Source organism: Hippoglossus stenolepis, chromosome 12 (assembly GCF_022539355.2).
Source record: "Hippoglossus stenolepis isolate QCI-W04-F060 chromosome 12, HSTE1.2, whole genome shotgun sequence".
Lineage (NCBI taxonomy): Eukaryota > Metazoa > Chordata > Actinopteri > Pleuronectiformes > Pleuronectidae > Hippoglossus > Hippoglossus stenolepis.
Window position 1 is genome coordinate 19,128,192 of NC_061494.1, and position 24,019 is coordinate 19,152,210.

The window sequence follows — 24,019 nt, forward strand, 5'->3', positions numbered from 1 at the left end:
TGCGAGAGCCGTGGTGTCTCTGTGGAACCATAAACACACAGTGAATGTTGCGTTATCTCAGGGAACTTTGATCTGCCGTTGTATAAAGAAGGGAAAAAACACAAGCAGAGTTGACTGACTGGATGTCAGTCGCACCTCGGCCCTCGTGCACTGCGACCAGGAGAGCTTCGACTGACGGGTCCGATCCGACGGGCCACTGACATGGCACGGATTCGGACACTTTGAGCCAAAAGGCTTTTGAGCTGAGACACAAGGAGACCTTCAGCTGGACTGAAGTCAAACTACCAAACAGGGAGAAGACACGGTGAAAGAAAGGGAGGAAATAAAATACCCTGCAGAGAACCTCAGAGGGGAAAGAGAGGGTTCTGACAGAAGAGGAAAAAGGGTCGACGTTGACCTCTTGACCCGACAGACCAGCAACTTACATCATCATGGACACAGACATAGACATGGGCCTCGACCACAGAAAAGGCTCCTCACAGGTCAGTGTATTACCTGGGTTTACACAAACATCAGGATAAAAACATGTTATTCTTTTTAATTGTCTGAAAGTTTTAAGTTCCTCTGCTAATTTTCTGATAAACCTTGGTTAAATCAAAGCTACGTGTTAAGTTGTTTCCTTCTAACCCGAGCTGCCATGAAGCTTCTCTCTCTGCCTGCTGCACAACCACTGAATTCATCAACTGAACCTTGTGTGACTAAATCTGATCATTATTATTATTATCATTATTATAATGAAGGTCTGACTGAACAGACTCCAGTTGGATTGGGATGATTTTTTTAGTCCTACAAGTTTGTTTTATGTCATATAACTGAACTTAGTTTAAAGGTAGAGTTTGTTTAAGATGTTAAGTTCGAAAGAAATAAACCATTTCCTTTCAAAATGATAAATACTAAAGTAATTTACGTTTTATCTAGAAAATACTTCATGCATTTTAATGGGAATGAGTTTGAACACATTTCATTATGAATAATTTAATTCTGTACTTAAGTAAGTTAATTTGACTTTATTTTAAATTGATGCATATTAAAGACTTCACTCTAAAAACTTTGTTCTAAAATTCAAATTTTTTATTCTGCAGTATGAATGTGAAGCTTTAAATCTCTATGTCATTTTTATCTTTCTGTTTTCCAGTTTTCCCTGCAATGCAAATCCTTGTTAATCACTTGTTCATCATCTATTTGTCTTTGTTATTTCCCTGTGACCAGTGGGTCCTGAAACCGACTTAGATCTGTGTTTTTTGCACTTGATAAATATGGTTTTCATAGGTTCTACTCTCCTCTTTATGTTTCATCATATGACAGCTGGTAAAATATCTGGTGGAATAAATTGAATGTCTGAAATAATCCAGTATATATAAAGTATGTACGGCAGATTTGGTGTGAATATGTGCTCACTTTGAATGAACCATTTATACTTTTTATCTGCTGTTTATATAAATTGGAGAGATTAAGGGATTACATCACATAATTGTGCACAAACAAGCTCTAACATGCTCACATGCTCGAGCACGTGCACGGGGATTATTACATAAATTAATCATTGTCAAATAAACTTTACTGATAAAGTTCAAATTCAAGATGGACTGATACTGCAGCGCTGCAAAGGTTGATTGTTGTGCCACTTACACAAATCTGTGGTTTTCTAGTGTCTGGTTTCACAAACTCACTAAAGCACTGATACAGATACAGTGAAAAATCCAAATCAGTGTGTCCTGACTGTATGAAACTCATTGAGCTGTGTTCTCCTCTTCAGCAGCATCAAGACACAGAGTTATTCTCCTCGGAGGAAGACAGCAGTCTGTACTTCACCTACAGTGGAGGGTGCAACGAGCTGGAGGTCAACGACCTGCACTGTGAGGTAACTGATGGCTCTGCTCTCATCTGCAGATTCCTTTAGCTTCTAACTGTTTTAACATCTTTACATGTGCCTGTCTGTGCTGCATCATACCCACGTGTAGACTGTGTGTGCTCATTGTGTTCACAGGTGGACACTGCGGCTCAGATCCCCTGGTACGAGAGGTTGTCAGAGTTCAAGCTGCCGTGGGAGGTGAAAGGAAACAAGCAGACGGCCATCAACAAACTCAGCCTGCGAGTCCGCAGCGGTCAGATGCTGGCCATCATCGGCAGCTCAGGTGACACACGCACAACACAACACAACACAACACAACACAACACAACACAACACAACACAACACACAGCTTGAAAACATTGCTGTTTCTAATCAAGCCAACACATGTAATGGCCTCCTTGGATTATATTATTGGCAAACATCAGCCTGAAGTCATGTGGTCAAAGAAAGAACAAATATCACATTTGCGAAAATACTACAATACATGTGTAAATAAATCTGCGGAGCTGTGGGATGATTCATAGAATAGGAACAAAATATAAATTCTGTTCTGCTGCATAAATTAAACTTATTTGTTTACATCTGAGAGCAGTGACCATGACACTACGTTAGACGTAACTTCTTGTAACTTGTCACAAGCCCAAAAGTTTGGAAACCAACTTTTTGGTTAATTGTTACCAACTTACTGTCATTTATAAGAAACTAGGAAACCACCAAATGCACCTAGTGGAGTAATAGAGTATGTTTCTTTCTGAATAGATACAATAGCACATAATGGAAGTACTCAAGTAAAGTATTACTACCTAAAATAAGTGATTCTAGTTCCGTTTGTAGTGAGAACTGCTTCATGTGGGTAACTCTCTTCTCTCAGGTTGTGGTAAAACGTCTCTGCTGGACATCATAACGTGTCGGGACGAGGGCAGCACGATAACGTCCGGCCAGATCCTGATCAACGGGAAGCCCAACACCCCGCAGCTGGTGAAGAAGAGCATCGCTCACGTCCGCCAAGACGACCGACTTCTTCCTCACCTCACCGTCCGCGAGACTCTCGCCTTCGTGGCCAAACTGAGGCTCCCCACCCACTACACACAGGCCCAGAGAGACCAGAGGGTAAAGCTAAACCCAACACAGACACTATTTACAGACAGGATAAGAATGTACACAGCTTGAGGGTGAGATCAAACCTTTGTTTGGGCCTGGTGTGATGTATGTATCTATTTCTTTTTCCTCACAATGATGTAAGATCAGTATCAAACCCTGTTTCCTGCCACAGGTGGACGATGTCATTGCAGAACTGCGGCTGCGACAGTGTGCACACACCCGGGTGGGAAACGACTACGTGAGGGGGGTGTCTGGAGGAGAGAGGAGGAGAGTCAGTATAGCTGTCCAGCTTCTCTGGAACCCAGGTGAGAGAAATCATCTATTTCTTCATGTTCAGGTTGAATCCCTCCGTCCGTCTGTCTTCTCTGAGAAGTGAGACGTCTACTGGAACTGGGCCAGTAGCTCAATCACTAAAACCATCATATTCATCAGGCAGGTCAAGAGGGAGCTGTTCACTTATTCTCAGCTCAGTTACAAACATTTGTCTCTTATAAAAAAGGAAATTGATGGTATCAGTTATGTTCACCGATAACAGTAGTTCATCCTCTTCCTGTGTGTGATACTTGATACTGTGATGACTTTACCTTTTCTGATTTTCAACAATCCTAGTGTAGAATACTTTCAAATGAAACGTCTGCTGATTTCCATCACCTACTAAACTCTTTGCTCTGTATTGTACCTGTTTGTACTGAGAGTAGGACAGGAGGGACCTGCGGTCAGAGAGTTAAGTCATTTTATGCATTGTTTCATTTGCATTCCAGGTATTTTGATCCTGGACGAGCCCACGTCCGGCCTGGACAGCTTCACAGCTCACAACCTGGTGATCACCCTGTCCCGCCTGGCCCGTGGCAACCGCCTGGTCCTGCTGTCCGTCCACCAGCCTCGATCGGACATCTTCCAGCTCTTCGACCTCGTCGTCCTGCTGTCGTCGGGCTCGGCAGCTTACTGCGGCGCTGCTCGGGACATGGTGCCTTATTTCACTGCGCTGGGATACCCCTGTCCACGATACTGCAACCCCTCCGACTTCTATGGTCAGTGTTATGGTCAACGTTTTAAAGTTGTTATTACTCCCACACTCATTTACAACTTAGAGGAAGTCTCAAAAAGCTGCTTTGTAACTCTTAAAACAAACATCAATGTGACCCAGTTGTCCTCGTAAACCACGTTATTTTGATCAAGTCTCATTTCGCCGTGTCCAGTGGATCTGATCAGTATCGATCGGCGCAGTGCAGAACGGGAGGCCGAGTGTCTGGAGCGAGCCAGAATTCTGTCTGAGCTCTTCATGGGAAAGGTCAGAGACACACACGACCACATGTGGAAACCTGCTGGGACCAACGCAGCAGCAACACACACTGAAAGGTACTTGTGTGTGTCTGTGTGTGTGTGTGTGTGTGTGTGTGTGTGTGTGTGTGTGTGTGTGTGTGTCTAAGTTCTGCCTCCTTCCTCCTCTTATTTGCTTCACTTCACATTTGCAAAAAAATATAGGACCTGAAAATCAATCAGCTATTATTTTATGTATTGCTTCATTATTACTGTGTTTTACAGAATATAGCTCTGGGAAATTATAATATCCTTTTCACAGACAGAAATAAATTAAATTCAGTTCAATTCAATTCAATTTCATTTGTATACACAACTCACAACATACATTATCTCAAGGCCCTTTACATAATTAGATGGAGACCTCACAATATCTTAGAGAAACCCAGCAGCTCCTAACGCATCCATTGCTTTCTTTCCTGCGTCTCATGCAGCCCTCAGAGGGCAGAGGGAGAGGAAGTCATCACAATCTCCCAGGAAAGAAACAGACTGCCGGGCCGACTTCACCAGTTTACCATCCTCATCAGGTAACACCACACACACACACACACACACACACACACACACACACACACACACACACACACACACACACACACACACAAAGATGCGTTATAGAAAAAGGAGACCATTTGAAAACTGATCTCCGCTCACTCCTTCTCCCCCCAGGCGTCACATGTACAACGATTTCAGGGACCTGGTCACCTTACTGGTCCACGGCTTCGAGGCCCTGCTCATGTCCCTGCTGGTCGGTTGTCTGTACTACGGGGCAGGAGGAGAGCGTCTGTCCATTCAGGACACTGTGGCCCTCCTCTACATGATTGGAGCGCTCACCCCGTTTGCTGTGGTGCTGGACGTCATAGCTAAATGTGAGTAATTAGAGCCATGAGGGAGACAGACAGTCTTTGTTTTGCCCTTTGTCGGTTTTCATCTGGGTTATTAAATAGTTATGAGGCCGTTATAAACTCAGAGTTACTGGCAGATTCATCAGAAACCTCACATATTACACTGGTGACTTGGTTTACTGGGCTGTAATGGGACTAGTGACAATATAAATTCTCCATCATCCAAGTTTACAAAGTAATTACATCCATATTAAAATCTTGACCAATTCACTGTAAATAAATCTCAGTTTTCCAATAGTTCTTCTGTGCAATAAATGTATATTTGGAGCTAATAAGAGACTTTTAGGTAAAGTATTGAACGTGCAGAATGAACTGTGACCTGAGCCTCATCAGACTGTGATGTCGCCTGCAGGTCACACAGAGAGAGCCATGCTGTACCACGAGCTGGAGGACGGAATGTATTCAGTCACATCCTACTTCTTCGCCAAGGTAAACCCCAGTGATACAACTGCCACTCCAGTAGGGGGCAGTCTTGCTCCACACCGGAGTCACACTACAGTAATGAACATCACTGTAATATGCTACTGGGAAATATGTGTCAGTGTAAAAACACACACAACGAACTTACTTACTTACATACTTACACAATGTACCTTTACCTTAAACCTAAATGTAATTCTGACCTGAATACCTGAACCCGAAAACCAAGTCTTAACCCTGAAACAGCCTTTTGAGCACGTGTCTGTCCTGTAAAGACTAATGGTCAAACTGGTCCTCACAAAGAAAGATGTACCGAACTCGGCTCTGTTCAAAGTTTCTACCTTCCACCGTCACCAAGTGCTGCTCATGGAGACATGTTGGGTCTCTAAAGAGTATAAAGAGTAAAGTGTGACCTAGAACACAATAGAACCCTGAGCACCCAAGTCCACCGGCCAGGATCAACCCTTCTCTGTATTTGAATTCAGGTCCTGGGGGAGTTACCAGAGCACTGTGTGTTCACCTTGGTCTACGGGGTTCCCATCTATTGGCTGGCGGGGCTGAACGAGGCTCCGGACCGCTTCCTGCTCAGCTTCCTGCTGGTGTGGCTGATGGTTTACTGCAGCCGAGCCATGGCTCTGTTCGTGGCCGCCTCGCTGCCCACCCTGCAGACCTCGGCCTTCATGGGCAACTCCTTGTTCACCGTCTTCTATTTGACCGGCGGGTTTGTCATCAGCCTGGAGAATATGTGGCTTGGTGAGGAGACGGATTAATCGTCCTTACTTAATCGTCCTTGGGAGACTTAAGACTCCCGTATGTGTGAGGACAGAGAACAGCTTGAGAAAGGAGAGGTGATGTTTGTACCTGTGCTTGTGTCTGACCCCTCAGTGGCGTCCTGGTTCTCTCACATCTCCTTCATGCGATGGGGTTTCGAGGGCATGCTGCAGGTGCAGTTCAGAGGGAACAAGTATCCCGTCGGCATCGGGAACATCACGTTCAACGTTGACGGAATACACGTGAGTTTAAAACACTGATGATCCAGGTACAAAATAAACAGAACCCTGAGTAGTAGACAGAGTCAAGAAACACCGGTTAGAACAGTCTTGTTTTGTTGGAATAGGTAGTTTATTCAGAGTAGAGAAGTATTTTGAAAAGATTTGAGTGTAAACTATTATTTATTTACAGCTAAACTCAAACTGTGTGGTATTAATCACAGATATTAAATGTTATTGAGGACGTGTATGTGAGACACAGTGTTGTACCTCAGCCAGTTCTCTACTCGGACAAACCAACACGATCATCATCATTCTGTTTGTCTTCCAGGTGGTGGAGGCCATGGACATGAACCAGTACCCTCTGTACCTGTGCTACCTGGTCCTGCTGGCTGTCTGTCTGGTCTTCATGGGCCTTTACTACGTGTCCCTGAAGTTCATCAAGCAGAAGTCCAGTCAGGACTGGTGAACACATCTGGACGGGTTTCAGCGAATAAACTAAACATAACCTGGAATCACACACGTCAGGAGAGGTTGTTTTTTTTGCAGTACTGAAAGGAAGTAATTTCTAGTTCGACTGGTTCGACGCTGAATTTTCTGAAATTTTTCTGTGAAGCAGTGTTTAATTCAGAAGATAACGCTAAAATATATTTTGAATTGTTTTCTTTTCACTATAATTCCACATGAGACAATTCGGCACTTTGAAATAGTAGAAAAACATCAAATATCCACACAGAATGTAAACCGTATAAACATTTGTCTTATAAAAAACAATGTCAACAAACATCAGGTGTTTACAGTTCAAACATGGGAACGATTAAGAAGCATTTGTCGCAGTACCGCTGTCTGCTGCTGGGTGGCAGCAGAGCACCGCAGTAACACCCCAGTTCAGGCTTGTGAATGATTGGAGTCGCTGCCACTTTGGCTGATTTCCATCTGCAGCTTTTGCTTGTTCCATTTTCAATCTTTTTTTTTCTACAGCTTTTATCTTTTTCTTTTTTTTTTTGTATATGTAAGATTATTAAGCTTAACAATGTCTGTGCCAGTATAGGAAGCACTGGAGCGAAGACCAGAGGAGATTTAGTAAGTCACACTTACGAGCTTGAGCTTGTTGTGTCCTCATAGATTGAAGATTATGTAAGCTGTGTTTTTTTGCACTGGTGCAAAAGCCTGATAAATATTTCACCGACATGGTTCAAGTCCAAATTAGTAAAGTATTAAATCAAATTGCTGCACTTGTGTTTATTTTTGTCCTTGTGCACTTTGTCGTCCTTTGGTACACAAATCGTTCAAATACACAGTGTGTTCTCCTGTGGCTGCTTCACAACAATTCATGTTACTGGTGGCTATGATTTAAACTCATTGTTCCCTGAGCGGGTTCTCCACTCGCTGGTTTTACATCAAACAGGAATAATGTGTCTGACGCTGGTGGTGGAGAGCAGAAGAGTTTCAAAGTGAGGCAGAGGAGGGATGAAGGTGAAGGGTCAGAAGAGGTCGTGTTAGAGTGAGACAAACTGAAGCCAGTGATCTTCAACCTCTATACGATAACGTTTTATTGTTTGACAAACATGTGCAGATGTTTCCAGATCACAGATAGTTTGAATCTGATCGAAAGTGGAAGGTGAGGATGTTTTTTTAATTTACGTTTCTTCTGCCAAATAGTTTGATTTCACCAAATTTGAGTTGCAGATTATCAGACTTTTCATTTTCATTTTCTGTAACAATTGCTGGCCACACACCGGTATGTCAGTTTGGCCTTAGCCTTGGTGGAGCCATGCATTTTCTGCCATTCTCGTCACACAGTGTAGAAGGTTGTTCCGCCTGCCTCCTTTACAACTGGAGCATATTTCCACTCAATGAGGACTTTTTCAAAGACAACGTGAGCTGCGTCTCGAAGCCTTTCTGCAAAAATACCTCCGAGCAGGTTCTGAGTGTGTATTTGTGCACAGAGCGACTCAAGTGTACTAAAGACAGATTATTCTTTCACAACACAAAACACAGGGGACAAAGTGAAGGAGGTGTTCAGATCCTTTACTGGTGTAAAAGAACCATTTGCGAAGGGTGAAAATATTCCAGTAGAAGTCAAACTTGAATGTGAAACATGACCCAAATGTTCAGAAGTTTTATTTTACTACTGTTGATGTTTTAACATGAAAACATTTGTAGCTGAATACGTCATCAGCTGAAAATGATTGAGCTGTAAATATGCCTCATATTTTATAGTGTTAATAGGTTTTGTCTCTACAGTTTTAATCTGTAAAGTAATAACTATTTACTAAGTTTGCCCATTTTTTTCATCAAGATCTGTGAATCACTCTCTGGGAAAATGGTGAAAATGTCAAATCTCACAAAGTAAAAGGGAAAAAAAAACAAAATCTTGGATCCACACCTTTGTCCGTATCAGCACCAAAGTTTACAGGGTTCTTTCTCGACCTATGTCCCATCCTTCCACCAGGTTTCGTGGAAATCGGTTCAGTAGTTTTTGAGCAATCCGCCTGACAAACAAACTCACAGGGACAAACATTGTGTACAGTATTTCCCTGTAGTAGAAGTACAAAGTGCCATAGGATGGTACTTTATACTTTAAAAAGAGCACTTGAGTTTATGTACTTTCCACAACTGAGCTGTGGATGGAAATCAGTCTCTAAAATAAAGAGAAGAACCTGTGAAATTTCGTTGTGGATCCAGGAATTTATTTAACATTTTCTTTAACAATGGGAGATTAGATGTTTGGGCCTTGAGCTCAAAGCTTTGAGCTCTACTGATGGACATTCGAGTCATAACTGTGTTTTACGAGCTGCCCTGAATCTCACATTTAAACGTCATGAAGAGCCGGACACAGATTCTGGATTCCTAACTTCATTTATTAGCATAAATACTTCTGTACAATCTCAACATCATTATCTTCAACATCAATTTCACAGCGGACAGAGTCGAACACCAAACAGTTTTATCACATTATACTCAAAAGTTTTCAGCTCAAACAACTCATATAAAAAAAAAAAGACAGAGACAAAGGGAGAAAACAGTGGGATGAGGACTGCTGCAAGAGATAGAGGAGAGGAAGAGGAGGGACGACTCTTCACTCGTCTGCTGCCACCTGGACCTTGGCGGCTCTGTCTTTCAGCTGGTCTGCGTAAAACTTAAAGGACTCCTGGAAGAAGAGAAAGAAAGAGAAGAGACTTAGCGTCAAACGTCCTTCAAACAAACAGCGTAAGTGCTCACCTGCCTCATGGTGAGCCCTAAAAGAGTGTGTGTGTGTGTGTGTGTGTGTGTGTGTGTGTGTGTGTGTGTGTGTGTGTGTGTGTGTGTGTGTGTGTGTGTGTGTGTGTGTGTGTGTGTGTGTGTGTGTGCGCATAGCAGTAAGCAGCAGCGCCCCCTGGGTCGCTCCACATAGTCTCCACCCTCCAACCAGGTTGTCTCGTTTCATCTTTAAATCCCCATTAATACACAAATAAGGGATTTGTAGCCGACTCCCCGAACACACACTTTTGCTCTCTGCCTCTGTTCCCGGCTAATTAATCTGTGTTTTGATCCAGACTAAGTGTTGTGGTGGGTGTTTTCTGGAAGAGAGGGGGCTTCACTGCAGATTACGATATACGTTTATTAATGCAGATAAAGATTCTGGGTTCACTGCAGCAGAGGAGGGAGCGAGAGGCTGTGAGAGAGGATCAGTTCAGCAGAATTACAAAAACATCGTCTCCATAGATTTGGTTTTGTTTCCTGGTTTTCATGTAGAGAAAAAACTGAGTCTATCAATCTGTGCCTGTGTCGTCCCACTCACTGAACTGAACACAGAGGTGGATACTACCCATGATCCTCTGCTTCCTGAACCAGAAGAGCTGCTGCTGGAACAAATCCACCACTGTTGAGAATTCTCCATATTTTATAAGTTTCCTGTTGAATACTGGAGATAAACTCTGGTTTTTAATAACTTTCTTATTTCTTTCTTAACTGTCTTTTTAACTGATCTTAGTTCAGCTTTAGTCTTGAAGTTACTGAACCACCATCTTTTACATTATATTTGCACCTTAGACAAAATTCTACATCCTTATCCGACCTCTACAAAGACGGCAAGGAGGGCGAACGAGGCGGGAGAAGGAGGAGGGAGAAGGAGCAGAGGAGCGTTTCTGGCGGAGACGTGTTTGCAAAAACTTCAGAAACACCAGAACTCTTCACCTTTCCCTCTCCTTGCTCCTCTGCCTCTCCTCTGCTTATAAAACCCAGCAATCACTTAACTATCCTGACATTCAGTGAATAATGCAGCAGCTCCTCTACCTTCATCCGTCTTTCTCCTTCTATCTTTGCACCGCAGGTGAGTGAAGGGAAGGTAAGAGGGGCCTCGGTCTACACCTGCCTCCAGGGGACAGCACATCAAAGTGCTGGGGCTGAGAGGGCTCTGCGTATGTGTGTGTGTGTGTGCGTGTGCGTGTGTGTGTTTATGAGTGTGAGTCCTCTGCCAAAAATAGAGCTACATCATCTTACAAAATGTGCAATGTGCTGAAATGCTCAAAAACACTTGGAGCCAGAAAAAGAGAGCGGTTATCGCAGTGACACCATCTCGCTTACACAATATCTGTACTCTGTGACCGTGGGGCACAATTTTCTGACACACACACACAAAGCAACAAACACGGGAGGGCTGGCTGCAGGCCTCGTGTGTGCTGAACTACCCTGAGCGGCCCGGCAGACTGCTCCTTCACATTACTACCACACACACACACACACGGACCACAGCACGCACACACACACGGACCACAGCACGCACACAATGCCACGTACCAGGACACCGGCTGTACGGGTGCCAGCAGTGGTTAGGAGCTGTGGACTGTGTGTGGCTGTGTTTGTACACAGATCTGTTCATAATCTGCTGTTTGTATCTGCATGGTCGGAGCTGTGTGTGTGTGTGTGTGTGTGTGTGTGTGTGTGTGTGTGTGTGTGTGTGTGTGTGTGTGTGTGTGTGTGTGTGAGAGACTCACAGGGGGCTCGGTGAAGGGCGCCGTCTCTCCTGCATTGCGGTAAAGAGCAGCCAGCCGTTTGAGTGACAGCTCATCTATGACCATCCCCTCCTTCTGGATCTGCTCATTCAGAGCTTTGGCCGACACCAGGTCCTTATCCACGACTGCCAGATGAGAGGGGGGGGGGGAAAGAGACAAAAGATTCAAAATATCAAATCTATATTTAGAATGAAGACATTTAGAAAAAATAGGAGTGTGTAAGAAACAGAAATAAAAGAATGTAACACATTTAGTGGGATTCACTCTGTGTTGGTCTGTCATCGATTCATTGGCACCAAAACCTGATGTAGGCTTCTCATAACTTTACCAGGAAAATACAGGACTTCTAAAATTCTGCTGGTTGTTTAACAAGCAGCTGGTGGTAAAGATGTAGCAGTAAACATGTGGATTACTCTCATTTTCTCCAGCATTTAAGAAGTGAATAAACAGAGGCGGGAAAAGAATCTGCACTGAATCTGCATCTGGGCAACATTTGGACGTGCGTTGAACTTCCAGATGTTGGAACATAAATAATCGTGAACATTAGTGTATTTATTCGTTTTAAATTTTGGGAAAAACGTGCAACAGCATTTTTTCAGCATCCCTGGCAAGACAGCGAGGTCTCAAATAAATAAAGAACGAAAAAAACAATCTTCTACTAGTAATGGGAAAGGAGTCAATCCAAAAAATACTAAATAACTTTGGTGTAAAAGGGATAAAATATTCACTGTCACATTTTTTAATTATAACTTTAAGCCTAATTATTTAATTTCACTTTTTTAAAATAATGGAATTTTGAAAACAAAGAACCCATCAGGAGAGTAACATAATATTCATACACTTAAAAAGCAGGTTATTACAAATAGATAAAGCTGAGATCAGTTTCTAGATCATCTCCCTCCATGACGTGGTCGGTGAAGTCGTCTGAAAACATGAAACAGTTTGAACGCGTGTGTGGTTGTTTGCATCAAAGTGGGAAGTGAGGTCACTAATGTCAAAAAAGAAAAGTTACGGAGACGAGAGAAAAGAAAGAGAAGAAAGAGAAGAGAGGCGAGCGGAGCATCGCTAATTGCCTCCCCTATGGCCGCCTTGACCGACCAGCGGGCTAATGCTAATTAAATAGTCATGTCTGCTCATCTCTGGTGTGACACGGTGCAAAAGAGGGGAGACGGGCGGCTGAGAGGGTGGGGGGTGAAGGTAACATGAAGGAGAAGAGGAGAAAAAAAACACAGATAGAGACCGGAGAGAAAGAAACGGTGCAGAGGGCAGGAAGTGATGGAGGAGAGGGAAAGAAATGTGGGAAGACAAAACGCTGAGTGGTGGATCGTGTTGCGATTAGCACGCTAGGCTAGCCAGGCCAGCTAACTCATTAAAGGACATGTGTTCCTCTAACTCCTCAATGTCTGCACACACACACACACACACGTGCACACACACAGACCTGGTGCATTGTTAATGCATGTGCTGATGTTGACTTAGCCACAGGCCAGTGAGTCGCCCACTGCCATGAGTAGGAATTATGTAGGTGTAGATGTAAGTGTGTGTGAGAGAGTGTGTGTAAGTGTGTGTGTCTTACCATGACATTTCATCAGGTACGGGTACAACACCTCCTTCTCTGTGAAGTCTGGGATCAGACTCATCAGAGCCTTGATCTTTCCCACCTGTCGACACAAACATCATCATATGAGAATCTGTGTTTATTGTACTGAAAAACCAACACTTAAAGTTATAGTTCTATCATTTTTTATCAAAGTCATTTTGATTGCTTTGGTCTGCATTAGTCTCTAAATCTGAATATCTTAAATTAATCTTTTATTCATTTTTAACATCACGTTTTCTCAATTGCACTGGAAAGCACTTTGAATTGCATTTGCATTCCCGGCCACTGGGAATCGAACCGAGGACCTAAATACAATAGAACTATTGAATATTTTGGATTCTGAAGAGAAGAAACCTAAAGTATTCACCTGTCCAGGATACTGAGCCTTTCGAGACACGTAGGACACCAGCATCTCCTTCTGTTCAGCCACGGCGTTGCAGCGCTACGGAGACACAAGAGGGACAAAAGAAGTCAAGGAGACTCTCCAACACACACACACACACACACACACACACACACACACACACACACACACACACACACACACACACACACACACACACACACACACACACACACACACACACACACACACACACACACACACACACACACAGGTTAAAGGTTAATTACGGCTCTAATTGCTTCTTTATGGATTTAAATGTACAGCATCATTATCATCACTTAGTCTCGCTGAAAGACATCTAGTGCTCGATGGAGACACAAGTGCAGCCTCAGCCCAAGTTGCTTAACGCACAACTGAGGCCTGAGCGGCGACGATCGTGGCTCCGAAAGACGAGAGGTCAAAGAGATGAGGGAGGAAGAGAGGGAGGAAGAGCGGGAGGAAATGCATTGAAAAAATAGTCCATTTACTATTTCTAACAATCACGATAGTTCAACAATTGATGATAGACTTCTGACTTCAATAAATCCTCATCAGGAATGGATTTGTGTGGCAGATATGAAACAACAAATAATAAAACACATTCTAATGAGGCTTTCTTTGACATTTAGATTGACCTGCTCTGTATTGGCTGCAATACTGATGAAAAAAACTGTGATACTGTGAGCAATTTTAATTTAATTTTAATAAGACACTCTATATTGAAATATGACAAGATTCTATAAATACATTAAATTATAAAGACGATCTGACAGATTTCTTTTGCTGAACCTTTAGTCCGTGCATGACTGCTTCACCATGAAAACATGCAAACATACATACAATACACACGTGTGATTAAAGTGTGTGTGTGTGTGTGTGTGTGTGTGTGTGTGTGTGTGTGTGAGAGCTGCATTAACACGGCTGTGCTTTGAGTGAGTGTGTGTTCTCCTGGCTGAGCAGCAATGAGATCCCATTACTAGCCAGTCGTAAACTGACGTGTTTCCCTGCTGCTCCTGCTCCTACAGAATTAAAAGGTCTGTGAGGCTTTTAACAGGACCACGCATGCACACACACACGCGCACACACACTTTCACAGACACACACACAGAGCAAGTCACTAAGTGGCAGAATGGCTTTAGCACAATCAAGCAATTAACCAACACTATGCCACTTCACTCAACTTTGCTCTGCTCTCTCTCTCTCTCTCTCTCTCCTCTTCTTCTTCTCCCTCACTACACCGACCACTCCCAAAGGCGACGCCACAACCAGCCAGGTCTTCTGTCTCCCCTCACACACACACATCACACACACACAAACACAACACACACACACACACACACACACACACACACAACGCCTAAAAGCTTTGGGTACCCAGGGAATGCCTTCTTCCTTTTTCAATGACCCAACTCACACATGCACGATTTGCAGTTGTAAACGAGTCAGGAAAGCGCCCGCTGCCTCGCTGCTTCCCTCCGTCACCGTTTCACTTCTTAATGACTGACTTCATCCCTCTCGTTCTCCGCCCGCTCCCCACCGACCTCACCTCCGTCTCTCCCGATAGCCTTGTCACCCATTATTGTCTGCTCGCCTACTTAAAAGCTTTTCAGAGTTTGGCCTTGGCTTCACTTATGACGGGATGGAGAAGTCGGGCTGCTTCCCTCCGGTGACCCTGGAGGAGACGGATGAGGCCGTGATGAGGGACAGAAAGGAGCACGCCAGTTAAACCTGGGTCACATCAGTGGAGGCTAAACTCACAAACGTAAAAACTCTGCCGACAAAGAAAAGTAGGGAAACAGAACCGTCTTTGTCGGGAGACGGATTTTTAACTTTCTTACATCTTATAGAGAGAGAAGAGATGCATATCATGCAAGAATCATATTAAAGCTTTAAAAACGATCCATAGTTTGTGTTGAAATAGTGATGAAGATGAGAGTAGTGAGTAATGTATCTGTTCATTAACATGCATGCCAGTCAGACATCCCTGTTTAAAGATTGAGAGGGATAATCACTCAAGATGTCAGGGGGAGACGAGGAGCAGACACATGTCGTGGTCTCTCCGTCTCAGTGGTTTACATTCATCTCTGTCACTTTCACAAATAAAATACACGTCTAGTGAATTTAAATGTGGTTTGATTCTATATTTCTAAATAAAACAAATAAATTGGCTTTGGTTGCATTTTCATTGTAGTAACTTCCGGGATTTGTTTGCATTAAAAGTCCTTTATCTGCTTGTTCAGAAGGTGCCTGAATTATTTGATTTTTTCTGCAGCAAAATTGCGCTTTATACGATTTTAATATCAATTTTAAATCCAGAAATCCATGACTGTAGATCCGGGTGAACTGGAAGCAGTCAGGACTGTGGGAACACTGGGGCAGAATGAGCTGAAAAACACAGATTCCAGTAGTTTGTGTTTAAATAGTGATGAAGTGCAGAAAGTGAAGGCGGTGAGTAATGTATAGACTCTGTGTTCATTAAAGTGCTCTCCAGTCACACATGCAACTGAGTGACTGAGAGGGATAATCACTCAGCAAGCGAGCAGGAAATAATCCCTGTTAGAGAGGAGGAAGAACAGAACAGACGGAGGGTGAAGTCTTCTTCACCTCTTCCTCTCCCTCCTTCCACCTGTCTCTCAGCCATCGAGCCTCTACAGAGTCATGTCCCCGGGCTCAATGCAGAGTCATTGAGCTGTAATGTATGAACTGTGTTAAATAAGTGAAGTAGCAGGCGGCCAGTTTCAGACCGGCAGACTCAGTGGTGGTTGTGTGGGCAGGCGTTTCCTGACATGAAAAAGTGAAGCCGGATAAATAAGTCAACAATTGCGGCGTCTGGGACGTCTCTCTGTCGTCGCTGGGGTCTGACGACTGGAAGGAGGAAGGCGTGATGGACTAAATTCACCACCAGGTCCCTCGTTGGTTTATTTTTTTTGGCAGATTTTAATTACTTTTGATAGAATTATTTAAAATCCAGCGAAGTGCTAGAGACTCAAATGGAGACAAAAAAGCTCCAGATGATTTAAAATTTATTTAAAGTGGTGGCAAAAAAAAATAAAATGGTGTGCAGAATCTGTCATAGCTGAATTTTTCACTATGACAGATATATTTGGCAGAGAGAGTAAATTTTTGGCTCCAGATCCAATTCTGTTCACAGCATCGTTATCTCCTCACCTCTTCACACAAAGACAGAACCGAGCACCATGTGGATTTCTCAACTTCCTCTTTAACCCATTTAAACTTAAGGCGCCAAATGAAAATCAGTGTTTGTAAACAACCCCCTAAAATCAGAGGGTTTTCTGAAGAGCTCATTGTTATTTTCATCAATGAAACACTTTTGTAATCTGCTTCAATATCGCTCCCGTTGCTTAGCTCGTCAGCCATCGTCTGGAAAACTACTTAAATTACTTTTTTGCAGGTTATGAGTGCTAACAAACAAACAAAGTACATTTCCCATGATGCATTTGGCCTTTCCCGTGAGTTTTTCAGCAAATCACGATATATTTCATATATCACAGGTCTTGAAAACGATGACACCGGGAGAAGCATGTTCATGTCACACCGGGTCTTAAAAGGTATTTACACGAATATATTACATCCAGTCTTAATGGGTTAAATGGTGAGAAAGAGAAGTGAGGATGAGCAGCAAGAAAAAAATCTTTTACTCACACTCGACACTGAATTAAATCTTTGGACGATATTCAGCTGATATACATCAATGATACATCACAACATAAATCTCCTGGGTCTCACACACACACACACACACACTCACACACATATACTCACAGCCAGCATGAACTTGGCTTCGTCCAGTTTGTCCATATCCAGCAGCTGGAGGAAGAGGTCGACAGCTGGTCTGTAGCAGGCAAACTGATTGGCTAGCTTCTCCGCCATAGCACTCACTACAACACAACATGAACGCTTGGTCAACAGGGATTTTCTTTTTCTAGTTGTCTCTTATTTTGTGTGTTTTTGTGTGTGCGCATCTCTTACACTTGTCTACGGCTTTTTCGTTGTCATCTTCCATGACCTTTCTGAAGACGAAGGACATCCCGGGGTTGGTGCTGTCTGGACTCGTGTAGACGGACTCGAGCAACTCAACTGCCGAGTCCACATCGTCGCTGAAGAGGGTGAAGAGCATTGATTGGTGGGAGGGAAACAAATGGTCGGTTTAGAAGAGATCAAAACAACACTGAGAAACCCCAGAGACTACAAAAAATACTAATCAGTAATAAGCCTGATCCGATCAATTGGGAGAGGAACATATCGTTAGTTAATGATAAAGGGAAAATTCACGTGAACTTCATCTCATGTCCGAACAACTCAGAAAGTCGGCAGAATGTTGGTACACGAGCAGTTGAGTTGCTGACGTCATCGTATCCCTGCCACAGCTGATCATGTTTCTTACTTACATGACACGTTTTTCCACATTCTGACTTCAAAGCACAATAACACACGGAAGTCGGTAGAATGGCTTCACCACTCGGGGGCCGGGTGAATGCAGTTACACATGAGATATGTTAAAAAATTAAAGGAAGATAAAAACTGCTCTCAAACGCTGTTTTTGCTCCTGCAACTTAATGTTAAGATGACATTGGTTTAATAGTTTTGTCCTGTGTAACCCCCCTCGGAGGGCAGAGCCACTCACTCCTCCACTGACTCTAACTCACACACTCGCACTGTGAAATATTTTTCTGCTGATGTTGCCACAAGCAAACAAAGCCTGCAAACCGAGGCACTACAAATCTAAAACAACTCATTCTGGCAACACAACCTCGCTACTAACACTTTACGCTCCCTGCTCCCTTCCCCACCATCACCAGCCCTAATGAATATTTAACTTGCAGGGTTTGTGTGCGTCTCTGTGTACGTATATATGTGTGTGAGCGTTCAGAGGTGGGGGAACATAGCTACGCTGATTGTTGCGACTGGGACCGTCTGAATAATTCAGCGGGGGGCCCCTCTAAATGTGGCGCTCCGCTTTCCGGGCCTGCCTGCCTCTCCGCCCCGGCTCTTAACCAGTCAGCTTGACTCAGATACAGTGGGGACGCACGTGTCAGAGCGGCTCAGAGCGCAGCTCCCGCAGGTCAGGGTTCAAGCTGACAGGCCCGCGCTGCGATGGCCAATCGGGCGTGAGACCGTCCTGCTATTCTTCACTTCCTGCTGTCCCTCCGAGTTGGCACGGGGAGGCTGCTGCTCGAGCGGGGGGGGACGCGCTGCTCAATGCGGCTAATGCGGAGAGTAGCGCAATGAAAGTTTGATGCACAATGCGTTTAAGGTTTTGTTCCATTGTTGACGACGGGTGATTTCATGACATTAAAAGGAATTCATGAATAATCCTATTACGCCCGTGTTTCCTATTTGTACTTGACGCCCACTCGCTGTGTGAGCTTTTACTGTAAGAGTGTGTCAACCTGGGTTCTGTCATCTCTGCTGCCGGTGCTGCATTAAACTCTTTATCTCCGTGAGATGAACGTTAATAATAACTAATAAATACTAAAGTGCTTCACTGGAAGATTTTATACTAAAACTTCACAGAACAATACAAATACACAGAACAGTTCCCATGTATGCTCAGCAGCAGTCTTACTTCTTGATGTGTGCCAGGGCCTTGTTGCTGACAAAAACCATGCTGGACAGGTTGAGGTTTGTGCCGAGACTTTGCATCAGGGACTCCACTTCCTGGATGCCTGCCATGTCGCCACTGCCGCCCTGGGCCTGAACCAGTCTGGTGATGGCAAGCTGCGAGGGCACGTGACCCGCCTGCATCATCGACTTCAGGTTCGCAAGAGCATCTGAGGAGAAGAGCGAGAAGTGAGTCTGTGTGTATAAAAATGATTAAACGTGTTTTATACTTTATTCACATACAGAAACTTAAAGGCTGTATACTTTTACACTCATCCCCAGATCATCAGGTGTGTGTGTGTGCGTCTCTTACCACTGGTCTCGCCTTTCTTGCTGTGAGTGATGATGAGCATACTGGTGGCGGTGTTACTCAGCTGGAAGCCCGGCACACGAGACACAGCACTGAGGGAGACGGACACCAAACATTTTCCAGGTTAGTTAACTGTTCTCAACAATGTACAACTTATTTGTGTCAAACTCTTAAAAAGAAGTTTATTTTTCTATTTTTGTTTGATCTTTTCAAGCTCAAAGTTTTCCGTGCCCAGTAAAAAAAAAGGTTTATATGGTTTAGAGAAGGAGTGGCCAATATGATGAGGTCACTATGCATTTAATGGTGCATTTGGCTTTTGACGATGGTAGTGTAAACTGTTCACACTAACTCCATCTCCCCCGGCGACCATCAAAGGATAAATGCATCTTATGCAGTAACCCAACAACCAGAATTCTTGTTTTCTATGAGGTATTATCGCATGTCATGTAATCTTATGTGTCTTTTCTATGTATTTATTGATATTTTCACGTGTCTATATAAGATTACATGTACACGATAGAAGACGTGATCCACCTCTCAGTGACCGGTGTAGTTTCAGAACAGTGTGGACTTTACCCAGCTGTTACAGATCCATTATTTCCAACTTTAAAGCCGATACTCTTCCACTAAAAGCAAATCCCAGTTAATACCTTTGTGTCTTAATCTCAAACTTCTGTGCTCGTCCATTACGAGACAAAGATCAGGTTTAGAGAAGCATTAGACTCCACAGAGGCCGAGTGGATAAAACACAGGAGCCGACAGACAGAAGACAATGAGAAACCAATGTGACTGACAGCAGGTCTGAGCCTCTTACAGCGCCCGCTGCCACTCTGAAAACAATACACACATCAAACAGTTGACTGATGTCATGGTATATGATGATGTGCCTCCCTGCGTCACATGTGTGTGGTTGTATACGTGTGTGGTATTAAGAGGAAGGGTGAGGCCTGCAGGAGCTGCTCTCGCTCCTCGTCACTCCTTCCCTCGTCATTTTTCTCCTCCACCGCGCCGTCTGCTCGTCTATTTGCTGTCGCTTTGAGCCGCCTCCTTTTCATTTCTTTGCCACTAAAACCTCAATCAAGCTCGGCTCTCGTCTTTCTCTTTTTTATTATTATAGCCCCGCAACCAGATTAATCCGTCCGCTCAATTGAGCATCAGGCCGCGCAATCCTTATCGCCATGACGACACCGGGCCAAGCGGCATCCGGCAGCCGCTGTGACAGGGTCACGGCAGAGATTGGAATGGTAACCGGGTCGCCGACAGATTGCCGTGGCGACTGAGTGGTGGGGGTGTGGGGTCAGAATTATTCTTATCGGGTGGGAGGAAATCTCTAGAGGCCGTCTCTCACTCACCTTTCCCCACACACACAGTCAATGCAACTCTCTCCCGATTTCTCCTTCTAGGGGTATTGTGCTTTAGCCAAGGAATCCATCATCCACCTCTTCCTCTCTCTCTCTCTCTCATCATCATCACTCTCTCCCAATCCCTTAATCTCACCATAAGCACCCCCGCTGCTCAATTCTGTACAGATTACCCCAAAACAAACACGCACACACATTGAGAATTAATGCCTATAGCGTCTTCATTAACCTCGTACATGATTAAATCTAGCCCTCCTCCCCTCACACACTCCTCCGTTCCTTTTTAGCTCTTTTTATCTCCTTTCTTTCTTTCCCATTTTCAGCTCCCCCCCCCCCTCCGACTTTCCTCTCAGCTCATTTCACTTTTCATTTGGAGAGCAGATAAAACGAGGCTTTTATCCAGGCAGGGATGCCGTAAACCAATTCAAACAGAGACTGGAGATGGGTTATCACTCATGCTTGTTGAAACACGGCTCTTAAAAATGGATATGATTATTTCTCATAACATAAGAGTGAACCATGTCCAGAGATGAAAACAGGGAAGAGGCTGATAGTGTAATTGATGTTTTCAGGTTTTTTACTTTCTCAGAAAAATTTGTACTTTCATCCCTTATTAATTATCGTGTCCTTATGTTATTTTTGACTGTGTTTGTGTTTTTCCTCAGCAGAGAGAAAGTGATATAAATAAAGGAACAAAGGGAGATCAAAAGAAAAAGGAGGAGATTACCTAAAAAGACAAAGCGATCAGAACAGATCAGCAGTGGACTTAAGCCACGTCTCTAATACCTGTCTGTCCATCCATTTGTCTCCATGCTCAAGTCCTGATATGGCCCCGTAACACAACAACACATGATACATTACTAATTGGAAGAAGATTGATGTTTTTGCACAAAGTCACCCTCTTCCCAGAAATCCAAAATTAATCTGTACATCTAAGCATGTGTGTGTGTGTGTGTGTGTGTGTGTGTGTGTGTGTGTGTGTGTGTGTGTGTGTGTTGTGGGGCTTAGTAAGAACCACTGTTCATATCCAGCAGGGCTGAGTGTGTTAGCACACAATCAGTTTATAATCCTCATGTCTAGTGAGGAGACATCATTTTTTTTCAGCCTGAGGTGACCTGGTGCCGCAGAGTGAGGGGACCGGGGGGGAAGCAGCAGAGCATTAACCACACTACAGGTTGAATTTGTGTCTGAAGAGCATTTCACAATCTGCTCTAATTTTCACAATTCAGATTTGTGATGATCTGAACGAGTTAAAGACACTAAAGAGAGATGTTTTTTTTTTACAAATTATGTAAAGTTTAACCTGTGGTGATGAGAATTTTTCTTTCTGAAACAGTTAAAGTGACCTGCAGTAATTGAGCCGTGGCAGATGCAGACCGACTGCTGGACTCAGGACCCTGTTCAGAGCTGATCACCTGTTTATTCAAAGTTCGGTGAAGCTCGACACAGAACAGAAATGTTTTCTATTTTACAAAACATGTCCTATGTCGTTGCAAAATAAGATGTTATGGCACATACATGTCCTTGACCACCATGGCATCATCGAAGGCCCCGTCAGCCAACAGCGCACGGATCAGGTGGTCGTAAGGGGTGGGGGTTAATGTCAAACCCTGCTTATCGGCTTTCTTCAGCATCCCATAGGCCTCTGGAGGAAGAGAGAAGAGGAGAAAAAGGTAAAAAAGAGAGAACAGGATGAAGAAAAGCAGAATATGAAATAATCTTATTATTATTGGATGAATGGAGTGATCTGCTTTCGATACGTTGCTTGCACTTGCTGAGATTTAACACTCAACTCTTGCAGCATTTAAAGCGTCAACTTTCTTCGACTGAGTTTCTCGAAAGAGGAACAAAAAGCATCTGAAAGCCCGAACCCACAATTTACTCCCTCAGATTTTTAGTGTCCGATAGTTTTTTAAACTTCCCAAAATCTCAAAAGTTGATTAGAGGTCAGAGGGTTTGCAAACCAAACAAGTGAAATCCTGTAGAACCCCTTCTTTAAATAATTTCAATCACAAACGGTATATTGGGTCTGCAGGATTAATTCTGATCCCTAATGATCTACTATTGCTTATTGCAGCTTCTAATGTAATTCACACACCTCAGATGGTTTGTTTTAAAGCAGCTTGTGATGCGTTTAAATCAGCTCCATGTCGTGTGGGACATTGACACCAAGGCCTCCTGCTGCTTACCTTTGGCTTTGCCCCTCTTGCAGAGGGCCAACAGACGGGTCTGGTATTCAGGGCCACTTTCGGCTTTGGTGGGGGGCAGCGCCGACTTGTCCTGCTGTGCGGTCGCAGCTCGTTCGTACCAGGTCTGTAAATGACACAGACGGAGGAGACAGTGATAAAACACTGTGCGATGGTTCAGTCAAAACACGGCTACATCTTGCATTCAAGCCTGTGTACATGTTCCACTGTGCAACGAGCTGGTGTGTGCGTGTGTGTGACAGTGCAATAACGCTGGGCAGGCAGGGCAGTGTCCCCCAATGCGCGGTCACCCGTGTACCGATGAGTGGAGGGGGGTTAAGCTGTATCGGCTGGGGGCAAATTAGGTCTGGCACCCCAGGGGCAAAAGGAAAGTGTATGTGTGTTAAGAGAGTATGTGTGTCAGAGCGGGGGTGTCAACTCAAGAGCCCCTGGGGGTCGCAAAGTTCATCGCTCCAGGCAACAGCAATCGCTTCCTGTCTCATCACGCTTCGGGCCATTGCAGCACACTCGCATGCACAAACGAAAACCGAGGAAACATGTAAAGAGGAGGAATCGAGCAACAGAACAAAGAGAGATTGTTGCAACAGCTGAAAAAAATAAAATAAAAAAAACTCTTCCATCTTTATTTTATTCATAATTCAAAATGTTCAGATTCTATCCACCTGACGTCAAGCACAACTCACACGCACACACTGTGTGTAACTAAGCATCCAGCGGCAGCCATATGGTGGCATTTAGCTGCTGGTTAAATTAGTGTGGCATTACAGATTTACAGACAGATCAGGCTGTAATTCCTTTCACCAGGCAGCCGCTCTGATTGACCACACTTCAGATCAGAGCTCCAATCCTGTTTCCTCTGAATGTAATGAACAGAGGCTTAAAGTGGAGCAGGATGGGGGGGGGGGCATGTATGAAGAGAGCAGCTGATAAGAGTTTCCAGAGGTTTTTT

The 24,019-nt window shown here is 43.9% G+C and overlaps 2 protein-coding genes across 3 annotated transcripts in view; one reads left to right on the forward strand and one right to left on the reverse strand.

The window, feature by feature from the left end:
• The first annotated feature begins 115 nt into the window (after nt 1-115).
• Nucleotides 116-7,823, forward strand: abcg8 (ATP-binding cassette, sub-family G (WHITE), member 8). 2 transcript variants are annotated; one of them, XM_035172791.2, is made up of 13 exons: nt 116-482; nt 1,757-1,861; nt 1,988-2,135; nt 2,725-2,963; nt 3,127-3,259; nt 3,716-3,985; nt 4,154-4,313; nt 4,709-4,801; nt 4,944-5,143; nt 5,532-5,608; nt 6,085-6,352; nt 6,485-6,612; nt 6,920-7,823. In XM_035172791.2, exons 1-13 carry the CDS (start codon nt 432-434, stop codon nt 7,055-7,057), a joined length of 2,010 nt encoding a protein of 669 aa, XP_035028682.1. In that variant the 5' UTR covers nt 116-431; the 3' UTR covers nt 7,058-7,823. The 2 variants fall into 2 exon arrangements, with proteins under 2 accessions (XP_035028682.1, XP_035028683.1); XM_035172792.2 differs by having other exon boundaries at nt 1,760-1,861.
• Nucleotides 7,824-9,431: 1,608 nt separating this feature from the next.
• lrpprc (leucine-rich pentatricopeptide repeat containing) overlaps nt 9,432-24,019 on the reverse strand; it is a 49,324-nt gene continuing 34,736 nt past the window's right edge. Inside the window, exons 29-38 of the mRNA XM_035172956.2 lie at nt 23,053-23,176; nt 22,382-22,508; nt 19,506-19,594; nt 19,158-19,362; nt 17,561-17,688; nt 17,354-17,469; nt 13,553-13,627; nt 13,162-13,246; nt 11,568-11,710; nt 9,432-9,742 (exon numbers count right to left, since the gene is read on the reverse strand). Of these exons, the coding sequence (XP_035028847.2) occupies nt 9,671-9,742; nt 11,568-11,710; nt 13,162-13,246; nt 13,553-13,627; nt 17,354-17,469; nt 17,561-17,688; nt 19,158-19,362; nt 19,506-19,594; nt 22,382-22,508; nt 23,053-23,176 (1,164 nt within the window). The 3' untranslated portion in view covers nt 9,432-9,670. The remainder of the gene's footprint in view (nt 9,743-11,567; nt 11,711-13,161; nt 13,247-13,552; nt 13,628-17,353; nt 17,470-17,560; nt 17,689-19,157; nt 19,363-19,505; nt 19,595-22,381; nt 22,509-23,052; nt 23,177-24,019) is intronic.

Excerpts from the sequence above, each read along its gene's own strand:
- abcg8 (XM_035172791.2), top strand. The coding sequence starts at position 432 with ATGGACACAGACATAGACATGGGCCTCGACCACAGAAAAGGCTCCTCA. Across the intron at positions 5,144-5,531 it reads GCTGGACGTCATAGCTAAAT|GTCACACAGAGAGAGCCATG; the intron begins GTGAGTAATTAG and ends TGTCGCCTGCAG. Across the intron at positions 5,609-6,084 it reads CATCCTACTTCTTCGCCAAG|GTCCTGGGGGAGTTACCAGA; the intron begins GTAAACCCCAGT and ends ATTTGAATTCAG.